Source organism: Polypterus senegalus, chromosome 17 (genome assembly GCF_016835505.1).
Source record: "Polypterus senegalus isolate Bchr_013 chromosome 17, ASM1683550v1, whole genome shotgun sequence".
NCBI lineage: Eukaryota > Metazoa > Chordata > Cladistia > Polypteriformes > Polypteridae > Polypterus > Polypterus senegalus.
In genome coordinates, this window is record NC_053170.1 from 3,888,579 (window position 1) to 3,902,431 (window position 13,853).

The 13,853-nt window shown below is 42.6% G+C and overlaps 1 protein-coding gene across 1 annotated transcript; it reads right to left on the reverse strand.

Annotated features, from left to right (window-relative positions):
- Positions 1–5,084: 5,084 nt before the first annotated feature.
- LOC120518007 (somatotropin-1-like) lies at positions 5,085–10,378 on the reverse strand. The gene is made up of 4 exons (XM_039740554.1): positions 10,273–10,378; positions 9,161–9,315; positions 5,984–6,145; positions 5,085–5,285 (listed from the first exon to the last, which is right to left on the reverse strand). The coding sequence occupies exons 1-4, from the start codon at positions 10,376–10,378 to the stop codon at positions 5,085–5,087; spliced, it is 624 nt and encodes a 207-aa protein (XP_039596488.1).
- Between the last annotated feature and the right edge of the window lie 3,475 nt (positions 10,379–13,853).

Here is a 13,853-nt window from a genome sequence, read left to right on the forward strand (position 1 = left end):
TTTTTTCTTTTATTAGACATTCAGGAAAGCATAACAACATGATTTTTACATTTCTAAGACATTTAGAAATATTTCTGCTTTTGCTGTAGATTTAAATGTTTAACTCTCGTTTGTAGATTTCATTATACTTTGCCCTTTCTCTGTGCAGTTTTCCCCCTTTGTTGTATCTTAATAATGAGAATTATTTAAAACGAGCAGATCAGACACCCAGGCAAACAACACTGAATAATCAAAGGCCGCAACTACTTTAGAGTCAGACCCACTAATTAGTACATAATGGATTAATTAAAAAATTAGAACACTTTGAAAAGTAGAATGAAAATCGAGATGAAAAACTGTTAAAAAGAAAAAAAAATTCCTATATAACTGCTTGGTACTTTTTAATATATATTTTTTAGCAAAATTAGTTTTCTAATTTCTATACCGTTCCCTAAACACAGAATTTAGGTAATATCAGTTCAATTAATTAACTTAAGTAATATCAATTCACTTAATTAGCCCAGGCGTTCAATTAAAAACAGAAGCTGGTTGGTACAAAACTCTGCAGCCACAGGGGGTCCCCAGGACCGAGTTTGGGAAGCACGGAGTCCCTCAGGTATAGCAATAGAATTTCAAACGCCTGTCAGGCTGGCGCTCATCTCATTGGACTGCATTTGAGTACAGAATGTTGATGCTGGAAGTGCTAACAATTCGAATTTCCGTCTTCCAGGATAAACTGTTCAGAATTGAAGGCTGATACGATCCTGTGCTGCGGCGAAGTGTATAAAACCGGACCATCAATGGAAGACGAGGACTGTCCAAAAGAAATTAAGAAACTGCAGCGGGACAGCAGAAGTCTGGAGTGGCGCATCCCATCGATATCTAGCACCATCCATCCATTCATTTGGCGCTTACAACCCCTGGCTATCACATTGGCCCCTACCTGTCTTCATCTTTCTTTTAATATCTTCTGTATTTTCTTTGGCAGGAGTTCACCCGCTGAAACCGCACTGTTCAAAAAAAAGATGCGCTTTAGATGTATTTCGCCGTTTCCATCGATCGCTACGCAACGACACGAATTTTCAAACAATTAACACGCCTGGCATTCACCGCACACGGGCATTCCAACGAGCGTCAACGGCTGCTTGGCAAAGGGCAACAAATTCTATATGAGCGGCATACAGAAAGTGCCCACTAACATATGCCACCGTTCGTTGCTGAAAACCTCGGCGGTGTTTTATCTTGTTGTGCTGGTCAATGTTGCGCCTTATGGTAACTCGTGTTTCACGCCGCGGACAAACGGCTCTGTACTCCCTGGTTTTCCTGGCCTTTGGCCCCGGCCCGTGTCCTGTCTGTGTCCCCGAGTATGGAGGATTTTTCGGAACTCTCTAGTGTTCCACTCACATCTCACAAACGTGAGATTCCACATTGCATAACGGGCCAAACATTGTAGGATGGGTAAGACTAAATGGAAGAGTCTTCAAACTCAGGTTATGTTTCTGAAACCAACAGGCTATTGGAATGGAATTGGACTGTCCAGACTCTGTCAGGTGGGTTCAAAAAATGTAATGGAAACTGGTTGGTTGGCCATGATTTCAAGGTAGTAACCAGTGAGGTCATGGAACACACCAAAGGACACAAAAGCCAACCATCTTTTAATCTTGCTCATTCATGTCAGGGTGGTAGGGTAGCTGGAGCCTATCAAAGCAAAGCAAGTGAGCAAGGCAGGAACTTCTAATCTTTGGAAATTAGGAACAAGGCAACCCACCTTAACAAAAGAATAAATGTCCATAGATCTGTCTCTATGTCTGTCTGGTTTCTATTAAATGTCCATGGATCTTTCTCTGCATCTGGCTGGTTTCTGTATGTGTCTGTCTTTCCAATAGATGGCACATCAGAAATGTTAACACTGCTTTTATGAATCCTGTACCAAATAGCATTTGTATTTGTCATTCCAACAGATGGCTCATCACAATCCCATACCAAATGGTATAAAACACGGGCATAGACAGGCAGTGTGGTGTAGTGGTTAAGGTTTTGGACTTCAACCCCTGAGATCATGGGGTTCAGATCTTAATACTGTCACTGTGTGACCATGAGCAAGTCACTTGACCTGCCTGTGCTCCAGTTGGAAAACTAAAAGACCAGTTGTAAAATAAATGTTGCAAGTCTTCTTGGATAAAAGTGTCAGCCAAATAAGTAAATGTAAATAACAGGGACATATGCATTGCATTTGTCATTCCAGCAGATGGCATATCACAATCTCATACCAAATGGCATATAACAGAGAAATGCACATTTCATTTGTTATTCCTACAGGTGGCACATCATATACATTAATGCTGCTTTTGTGATTTCCCTTACAAATGGTATATAATAGAGATACACTGCAAACATTAATCCTGAGGTCTACTTTGATATAGATTTCAAACCATCTTAGGTGAGTATAGCACAGCTAGGATCAATAAAGAGTATTCGCAAATATTATAAAGTGGAATGTTCCAGAAATCGGTGGGCAATTTAAACTGGCATGATCAAAGATGCAAAATTGTGATGAAGCCAACAGAATAATACTGTAACCAGAATTGACAAATAGCCATTTGATAATTGTGATTTGTGAGACTAGTTCTGTTGGCGTGCATGCGGCTGAAGTAAGGACAGCCTGTTCAGGCAGAGGTGAGGGCATATGTGCTCTATTGGGGTCTTCAAAGAGCACAGTCCATATATGACATATCTAAATAGCTCAGCTGACAATCCCTCATACCTGGTCATTGTCACAAATAGATCACTGAATATGCGACATGAGTGAATATTTATGGGGGGAACATGAAGCCAGAATATATCTGCAAGAAGAAGACCTCCTGTGCTCCTCTGAAACGGAGCTTCAGTCATGAAGGACCCCCATTAAACTGGCCAATGAGTTCCAGTGGCTCCTCTTCGGCTGTATTTGAATGTTTAAAATGATTACTGTATACTTAGAGTTAATGCATTTTAAAGCAAGTTAAACATATATAAATACTTTGGTATCATAACTCCCGTCCTGGGGCGCTACTGCAGCCACAGGTTTTCATTCTAACCTGCTTCTTAATTAGTGACCAGTTTTTGCTGCTAATTACCTTATTTTTTTGCATTATTTTAATGGACTTGTTTAATTAAGATTCAGTCCTCTGAATTACTTCATTTTATTCCCTTTAACAGCATCCAAACAAAAATGAGATGCGAAGTGAGCTAAACAGAAGACCAGCTAACTTCAACTCAAACTCCAATCAGTTTCTTAATTAGAAGCCAATTCTTGTTGTTAATTAAACCCGTTATTTAATGCCATAGCATGTTGATGCTCTCATTCTGCCACAGCAGACATTTCAAAAAGTTTTTATTTTTGTGGACCTCAGCAGATCCACATTATCGAGAAACGTCACCTTTCTTTATTTTCAGCCATCGTATGGTGGCGCAGTGGTAGTGCTGCTGCTTTGCAATAGGATGATTGTGGGTTCGCTTCCCGGTTCTTCCCTGTGTGGGTTTTTCTCAGTACTCAAAGCGCTATATAAATGTAATGAATTATTATTATTATGATAGACACTGGCTAGCTGGTCACGTGTTTGCTCGTTTTGAATCTCATTATTGTTTGTCTGCTAGTTAAGGAAAAAGCGAAAGCAATTAAGGGGCCTGAGTCAAGAGTAAATCAGTTACAGTTAGGGCAAAAGATGGTAATTAGTAGCAAGAACTGCTCACTAATTTAGAAAAGGGTTAGAATGAAAACCTGTAGCCACAGTAGCGCTCCAGGACCGGAGTTACAGACCCCTGTCTTAGAAATGCACACCTTCAGTAACCAAAGCGGAAATACTAAGAAAAGAACTCATTCGCAAGGAAAGCGCGCCCTCTGCTGGGCACAGATATATTACTTAATCCTTATCTACTCTCTCTGATGTATTTTGTACACCGATCTCGGTTATTTTTGTCCAACGTACTTTTACTCGAACCAACCGGCAGCATCCTCAGCTTGATTCACTACAAGTGCAGTGTCACAGTGTTTTCCCTTCATTGCCCCCAGCCGGTTTTAGGAGTGGATGCCCAGTCGCCAGTTCCATGTGTCGCATTCGGTACACCGTTATACTTATTGTATGCATGACAACGTTGAGATGTTCTTCTTCAAATGACTTTGTCTACAAAGAACATTCAACTGAAGTGAAATGTGATCTGTGTGAAAATCCTGCAGTGGATCAAAATGTGACCAATGAGCACCGGAGAATTGGATCAGGTTTATTTTCAGAAAGTCCTAGGCTGTGTAATAATATTCAGCAATATGCTATTGAATGACATTAAAACATGTACAATTTAAAATGATTACAATATTTTATATTACAACCTCACAGCATGCATATACATAGCCATTTTAGCACACCGCGCGAGTACCTGTGAGCTGAGAAATGGTGCGAAGGGTGAAACAATCCTGGATATCTCATGTTGCTGTGCACGGAATATAACATTTGATAAGGTGCCACACGAGAGGTTGGGCATCAAACTAAAAGAAGTGGTAGCTGAGGGAGTGGGGTGTAGAAGGGTGCACAGTTGGCTCAGACACAGGAAGCAGAGGGCGATGGTGTGAGGAACCTTTTATCAGAACTTTATCACAAATTACAAACCTTTTTTCCAAAGACCCAACGTCATCTTCGAAGACGCCCCTCAGAATGAAGGGGTCCTTTTGTCAAGCAATGGGGTACCACATGAAGGAAGCATTGACAAATCCAGGCTTCTACAATGGCACGTTAAAGTGTAAACGTGCTTAAAAAACGTCACGACTTTGGGTTAGCATAATGAATGAGGGACCGCAGTGGAGTTTATAACATATGCTTTATTGAAAACAGTAAATGAAATATTTGCGTCTTTGAGCACAGCACTTTGTGTTCATGAATAATTCAAACGGTGCATTTTACTTCCACCATTCTTAAACACTATGACATATATACATATTTAAAAAAACCAAACAAACATATTCTATTGTAAAAGGTACATTAACATGAAAGTAAATATCATTCTCGTCACTCGTGTCTTTCTTGCCCAAAAAATAAGAATAACGGCGACCAGACGTGCGCGCGCATCTCCTCCTACAGCGTGCAGTTACTCTCGACAAAGCGCCGGCACTTCATGAGCTTCAGGTACGTCTCCACTTTGTGCATGTCTTTCTTGAAACAAGCCAGCAGCCCATAATTTTTCATCAAAGAATCGTCGCTCCGGAGGTTGACGTCAAATTTGTCGTAGGTGAGTCGGAGCAAAGGGGAGCCTCTGAAACCCGCGTCTTCGAGTTCCTTGGTTTATGGGGAGAAAGAAAATCCGATCAAACAGACATATAAATAGACAGAACTTTATATAGCGCACCTCCCTCACCCTGACGCAGGAAACCCTTCCCAATGATCTTTCATTCCGTCCAATTATTTTCTTGGGTGTTGTTTGAAAACACCTTGAGTTTTTGTAAAGAGACCATTTTAAAAAAGAAGCCAAAACAATAGAGAATGGTTGAATCTGCACCCTAACCCTAACAATTGGGTTCCCACAATCACCATCTACATAAATGTTCAAGAAAGAACCTTTTATTAATTCCAATCTGAAACCACTTCTATAATTAGCCATGAATGGACAATAACAGATTTGTGAAATCCCAAATTGTTCCTAAATTTCCAAGGACATCTCTACCTCGGTTTTGGCTTTCTTGATATCCTGCTAGACATGACAGGTTTCTGTTGTTCCCCCTAGCAACTTATTCAAATCAACTTTGGATGCAGAGACCCCATCTCAGAATGAAATGCTTCTTTATCAAGCATTGGCCCCTTGAGGAACCTCGCCATCGAGTGAAGGGCCCACTTACAGGACCAGGACTTTCAATGGTGTTCAGACCTTCACTCAACCAGCCTGAACCTGGGATCGACCAACTAAATGCCGACAATGAGTTGCGTTTAACAGAATACACCTCCTCCTCTTCCTCGTCCTCCTCTGTTGTGTTCCTCACCTTTAAGAGGACCATGATGCCTTCCTCGAGGTCCTTCAGCTTCTCAAATAGTCGATCGGAGGTGCTGAAGACGAGACTGTTGGTGAAGACGCGGCTCAGAGAGCCCAGGGGGCCGATCCAAGACTGGATGAGAGCCAAAGAGAACCGAAGGAGCTCCACATCCTGGGAAGTACAGAAGGGGGACAATGACAGGGACACTTGACCCTAATGCTTCTACAGAGCTACAAAATGCTCGGCATGCAAAGGGGGACCATTTTAAAACATGTGACTGCATTCGGGGAAACCCGCGGGGGCAGAGCTGCACAGTAACGCTTCATAACCGTATGGGAGAAACTGAAACGGGGACTTAATGGTGTGCCTATTGGCAGCTTTCTGGTGGCGCCCACTGTGGTTCTGCCCAATTCAGAAGATGAAACAGGAATAAAACCAAAGAGTCAAACTGGGAATGGGAGACGAGAATTGGAACTGAAGGACAGAAAATAAACCAGAAATCCATCCATCCATTATCCAACCCGCTATATCCAAACTACAGGGTCACGGGGGTCTGCTGGAGCCAATCCCGGCCAACACAGGGTGCAAGGCAGGAAACAAAACTAACCCACAGCAAATACATATATACATATATATATATATATATATATATATATATATATATATATATATGTATGTATGTATATATATGTGTGTATGTGTATATATGTGTGTGTGTGTATGTACATATATATATATATATATATATATATATATATATATATATATATATATATGTGTGTATATATATATGTGTGTATATATATATGTATATATATATATATATATATATATATATATGTATATATATATATAATATATAATTTAAATTTAAATGAGTCTTTTTTGTTTTTTAAGCCTATGTTAACAATAAACAAATCTACTCACAGATCTCTGCTGAGCTTCATCTTTGCCTGTAGGTGCTGGGATTGTCTCTGAGTAGCAAAAAGCCGAGGGGGAGTTTTTGCTGGAATGGCGTTGCTCGTCTGGGACGTAGGTGCGTTCCTACAAAGTAGATAGATAGATAGATAGATAGATAGATAGACAGAGAATACTTTTATATGTCCTTCAATGGGAAATTTGAAAACTTTTACAGAAGCTAAAGAAAAATAGAAATATTACAACACAGCACATCCCTGCCACACAAGAACGTCTGGTTTGGATGATAAGAGAGCTGCTGCTGTCAATGAAAATCAAGATGTGGTCGGACCTGCCCGGATGCACCACAGGTTTACATTTGGAAAGAGCAGGTCCAGCCTCAGGTGTCCACCAATGGAAAATGGCGATAGAAGTTTGTTCCTTCCAAAGTGACCAGCGTTCTGGGGGTCAGAATGACTCCTCATAGAGCGCTGGTAGCAGTGGGACTCATTTCTGTAGTACGATATTGAACACATGTTCTGATACATTCTATAAAACGTAACACAACTATAAAATGCTCAATTGTAGGCAGACTGATTTAAAAGGCACTATATCATACATGGGCACAAATTGTCCTAAAAACCATTTTGAGGAGAATGGACCTATCGGGGCACATCTACCATCTGGGCATTTTGGGAGCGCGGCCAGGGCCCTGTGATGGCAAGGGGTCTATGTCACCTAACACACCACCCCACTTGATGAAATAATCTAATCTCCGAAATATCCAAAGTGGACTCCCTCTGCTCGCTAAGACAATCGGTCGAATCTCCATGGAACCAAAATGGCCAAAGGGGGACCCTCCACTCCTGCTTGTTTTCCCCACCGAAGTCAAGATTAGGAAATCCCACTCTGCATTAAGCGACTTTGGGTCTGTGTGCCTCATTGTTACAAGTTTGATCAACTCTTTGCTAAGGAACACCCAGGGGGTCTGTGGGGGTCTTAATCTGGGCTTGGTTTCTATCCACCTACCTTATACAAAAATATATCACTAAAGTGCCCCATGTGCTTGGCGTCCTGTTCTGTTCTGTTCTGTGGTTCATTGTGTGACTGATTAATTCCTAACATTTGCGTGAAACATTGTTTGCATCTGAAAGTCATTATTAAATATTTTAAAAAGTGGCTGGTCAAGCCATGGCAGCATGGTGGCACAGTGGGTAGCGCTGCTGCCTCGCAGTTTGGAGACCCGTCTGGGTTCGCTTCCCAGGTCCTCCCTGAGTGGAGTTTGCATGTTCTCCCCGTGTCTGTGTGGGTTTACTCCCACAGTCCAAAGACATGCAGGTTAGGTGCATTGGCGATCTGAAATTGTGCTTGGTGTGTGCTCTGCGATGGGCTGGCACCCTGCCCATGTTTTGTTTCCTGCCTCGCGCCTTATTTTGGCTGGGATTGGCTCCAGCAGACCCCCGTGACCCTGTAGTTAGGATATAGCGGGTTGGATGATGGATGGATGGTCAAGCCATCTATTTTTTCCCCCTGTCATTTACTCCAAAAAATAGGTGACAATCCCAGAGGGACTGGGCTCAAGTGGGGTGCCAGTCCATCAGTTTCTAGAAAAATCCCAAAATAAAGGGGCCAAAGTTAACCTTCTGAGTGACACCATAGGGGGAAAACCTGTTTGGCTCCCCAAAGAACCATAGATACAAAGGTTCATATTTATTTAGAGCCACAACGGGTTCCATTTAAAGCTATAAACATGACGATTTGTGAATTCTCGGTCGCTTTCCGATTTCAAATGGGAGTCCTGCTGCAAAATTTAGGCTTCCCAGATGTGTTGTGCCCTGCTAGGTACCTACTGCTGTCCTCATGTTTAAGAAACGTTTGAGAGCCAACTTCATATGCAAAGATCCCTCCACAGAATGAAGGCGAATCTACAAAGAGCTGTAGTGCCAGAAGAGAAACCTGCCATTTTAAACAGTTTGGGCCAACTTGTACTGCCCGGCTCAGTCTGCCCTACGTGTTTAAAGTGTGCCAGTTAAAGCTTTAAACTTCAAACACCTGACACTCTGACCCTGAGCAAATCACGTGCCTGAGCTCCACCGGGAACAAAAAAAGGAAAGCCAGACTGGTAAATGGTAAGGAAGAATGGTGGGAGGAAGGACCAGCTGCCAACAGTGATCAGACCTGCCATTTGAACCCAGTACCATTCAGCAGTCAGGCAGTAGAGCTAGACTCTACGCCACCGTGCCTCACATAACACAAAAACGAAAGAAAGAAGCAAAGACGTGCACATACGAAGTCCCGGTAAATGTCAGCGGCGAGCTGGTGCAGGTGCTGGGCTCTGAGCACGGCGTTTGTGAAGAAGCTGGAGAGCGGAATCGTCGGATAGGCTCCCGTGTGCTCCAATGAGGTTAAAACCAGCGTGAGTAGAAGCGGGAACAACCGAAAACCTGAAAAAAAACCACAAAAAAACACAAAAGCACCGAGTTAGTGAGAGGTTCGCGTTCGGACGTGAGGCTCAGCGGCGCGTCTCCGTGAATGGGGACTTCGCAATGAAACTGCAGAAGAGTTTTCTGTGTCTATGAAACTGAATTGTAATGTCGGTGCTCCACCACACGGGGGAGTCCAGATTGTTTCTTTAAAAACATCAGTAAGGCTTAAGAATGAAATCGGCGGTTCTTAACCTGTGGAGCGAAGTAACAAGAAAGGGGGCGCGAAGATTTGAAAAAATAAGAAAACAAGAATAAAAAATATGAAAAATACATCTATTGAAACCAAAAAAAAATTAACTTAAACTACATTCTGATACTAGAAAGATAAATATAGAGTTAGATAAATGTCGATAAAAGTTACTGTATAATAGAACTTGTAGCGGTATATCGGCAGCAAAAAATATAGGATTACATTTTATTAGGGTTTCAAAGAACGTTAGGGGGCATAAAACTGTTATGAAAACTCGGGTCGCAAATACATAAAAGCTGAGAAACACGGAGTTAAATAATAAACTGAATAAACGTAAATGCAGTCAAGGAGCAGCTCTCTTTCTTTCTTTCTTTCTTTCTTTCTCTCCACTCTCTCTTTTGTTCTCTCTTTCACTCCGCTCTCTCGCTATTTCTTTGTTTGTTTGTTTCTTTCTTTCTTTCTTTCTTTCTCTTTTTCTCTCCGCTCTCTCGCTCTTTCTTTCTTTCTTTCTCTTTCTTTGTCTCTTTCTCTTTCTCTCTCTCTCTCTCTCTCTCTCATGTCATTTTGAGCAGATCAACCCCGGCAGTCAGTCCCACTTTGGGGGTCCTCGTTAGATGCCCTACCTTTACCAGTCCCACACTTCTTCCTTCATTATCGTACTTCTCCCCAAACATAAAACAAAAGAAGTAAAACTTAATCACACAGATCCCCTTCTCCGACTGTACCTGGTGCCATTTTTGCCTGCTGATGCTTTGATTTTTCTTGCTTGTTGAATGCGATGAGTTTGATGGTTGGACTCCTGCATGGATCTTCCTTTTTATACATCGCCATCTTTTGCATATAGTGAGTGTTTTTGGAATGAGACACCTTTCCAGCCTTTCCATTCATGCACGCAAAACAAACCTCATCGTTCATAAATACATAACGACATGAGCGCTAAATAAATTCAGCGTGGGACTGACATTAGAAGGGACATCTCGGGTGACTTGCCAGGTAAAGGCCAATGAATCCTGCGTGTACGCCTATCATCTGTGCCCACGTGTGTCATTAAAATTTACTGGAGAGGTAAAAGCGGTTGAAAGTGTCATTTTAAGAGGGGCAGACTGATAGACATGAAAGGCGCTATATCACTCTTTAAAAGTAGCAGTTCATAACTAGCATCATAGGCCCCTGGGCAAAGTTGTGGCACTGGGGGCCTCTGTTTTAATAGTGAAACAGAAACATACATTGGCATCAGAAACCATTAAGGTGGCCCAGCATTTCGCTGAGTGGAGCCATCGATTGACAAAGAACTATTTCATACTGGGAAGGGTTCTTCTCCAGGCTCTTTGAAAGGTTCATAATATGTGGACAAAGCCGACCTCCATAGTGAGTGGCCTGTGTCGTTGTCTACAGCCGGAGTCCTTCTGACATCAGGAGGCCATTGGGATTTCACAAATCTGCTGTTATTATCCAATCCCAGCTGTTTAAGGAACATGTTAGGGATATCTAATGTGGACGGTTTGTCTGGGGACCAAATATGGTCCCCCTGTGGCGTCACTCTGGCAGGAGTGCAGAAAGATATGGGAGGTGCTATGTAATAGATGGGCAGAAAGTTGCCCTGTGGCTGGGGGTCTGCATGGGTATCTAGAATTCTGTGCCAGTTCAGATCTCATCACTGCTAGAAGGGATCCTACTCTGTTGGGCCCTTTACGTGAAAAGTGTTTTAGGGTGCCCTACAATGGCTGACCCCATGCTGTGACCCCCAAAGATCATGCAAAAAGACAATTTCTCCTTGGCGATTAATAAAATATATCAAATCAGAAAAAAAAAAATCAAAATATGAAATGTGCTATATAACAACGAGATATGAGAGGCAGTTGGCATATCATAGGTTGTGGTCAAATGGTAGTGAAACGCGGGTTCAAGGATGAAATGCTGGGACACCATCTGGGTAGTTCTGTTTAATTCCTTCAGCAAAATGTAAAATGAATGCACGATGGCACCACAAAATGGAAAATACACGCAGTAGCCTCCTCTCTATTAGAACAATCGAGTCAAGAATAGGCCATTCAGCCCAACGACGCTCACCAGTACTATCCAGTTATTTCTCTCTGTTAGAAAAACAAATCCTGGAGAGAAACAGTAGGGCGACGAGACGATATTTCTTACGTTAAGAGCACGGAAGACACTTAAAAGACCCGCGAGATGAAACCGAGATGAAAGAGATTGACTCGGGACCGTCTCACGATGACGTAGAACATGAGATTCTTGCGAGACGCGCCATACTTACAAATAAATAAGAGCACAGGGAGGAGCACACCAGTCGTGTAAAGACTTTGAGCAGACGCAGATCCAGGGCTCTCCGCGCATATAAAGCGTATATAAGGACAGTACGCTATAAATGAAACATCGACGACTAAGCAGAGAAAAGAGACTCAAAAGGATTGGAGAGACAAAAATGAAAAAGAATAATCTCAGTGCAAATTCAGAACATAAAGAAAATGAAGTATCAGCCTGGATCAAGTGGAATTGAAACAAAAGCAGGTCCAATCGGGCTCAGAATTACAAGACAGAGTAGAACTTCACAAAGACGTTCACAAACGCAGGCGCTAAACACACGCAGAGCAGGCTGGAGATTAGGAAGGCAGTGGAATTCGAAAAGCTCAAAAAAATAAAAACGTTGGCGCCATACGCAAATGTGGAGAAAGTTAAAGAAAATGAAAGTAGGAAAATTAGAAAGTAAAGATCGCAGGAACGCAAACAAACGGAAATTATTACTCGACAGAGGGGAAATAATCACCGCGGACCAGGTGTCATTGAAACAAAAGCAGGATAAAGCGAGGTCAGAAATAAAAGACAAAGAGCAGAAAACAAAGTAAAACGTCATGGAGAGGTTAAGAAACGAGGGGGCCAAACACAGGCAGAGCAGGTTAGAGAAAATGAAAAGTGGAACTCAAAAGACTCGTAGAAACGCACGCAGAGCGAGAGACAGAATATGAAAGCAGAACACAACGACAGGGTCAAAGCAGAGAAAGTAAAGATCGCATTAGCGTTTTACATCTCGCCTGAAGAAGGGGCCTGAGTTGCCTCGAAAGCTTGCATATTGTAATCTTTTTAGTTCGCCAATAAAAGGGGTCATTTTGCTTGGCTTTTCTCCGCAAAGAAACAGAAATTAGAACTCAGAGAAATAACGAATAGAGATCGAATATATGGACACAGGTGATATGTCAGACGTATGGAAATATTGTAAGGCTTTGAATTTTAAGTCATCCATCCAGTATCCAACCTGCTATATCCTAACTATAGGGTCTCGGGGGGGTCTGCTGGAGCCAATCCCAACATACAGGGCAGGAAACAAACCCCGGGCAGGGTGCCAGCCCAACACAGGGCACACACACACAGACTAGGGACAATTTAGAATCACCAGTGCACCTAACCTGCTTGTCTTTGGACTGTGGGAGGAAACCTACACGGACACGGGGAGAACATGCAAACTCCACGCACGGAGAACCCGGGAAGCAAACCCAGGTCACCTAACTGCGAGGCAGCAGTTCTACCCACTGCGCCACCGTGCCGCCCAGTTTAAGTCAAGAGAATTTCAAAAACGGAGTTCACCTCACATGCATTTATTGGTTACTTTGCAAAAAAATGATGAACTGCTGATGATGAAGATCGTTTTGTCTGTGCTGAAATTTCAAACAGAGAAACCTGTCCTGAATTAGGGTACAAAGTCATTAAACACACGTCTCTCACTGTCCTCATTAAAAAGATTCAGCACATTGGAACTCCAAATATTGTTTTTACAGAAGTTCTGAAATAAAAGTGAAACTAATGAAATGGCAACAATTCAAAGAAGAAAAAAATCTTAAAAGTGTGTATCTGGAAAAACAAACACAGGGGTTGGCGAGCGAAGCCCCCTAGTCTTCCAACAAAACATCAAATGGAGTTTTGACTTTTTAACAGCCTTGCTTGGCTGAGCAGGTGTTGGCTTCTGGCGGAGCTCCGTTCTCCAGGTTGGCTTGACTTGTGGTGAATGACGCCTGGTTTTATAGGACCTGACCCAGAAGGGGCGGAGTTGGTTGCTGGAAGGGGCGGAGTCAGTTGCCCTCACTGGGCATCTTCTCAGAGCTGAGGAGACTGAAACAGGTAACAAGGTTAGTGACAGTGCCCCCTCTCGCTTCGGGGTGGTATAACATACCTCAGCCAAGCCTGGAAGGTGAGTCCACTAATGCATATGTCAGTCAGTCAGTCAGTCATTTTCCAATCCACTGTATCCTAACACAGGGTCATGGGGGGTCTGCTGGAGCCAGTCCCAGCTAAAACA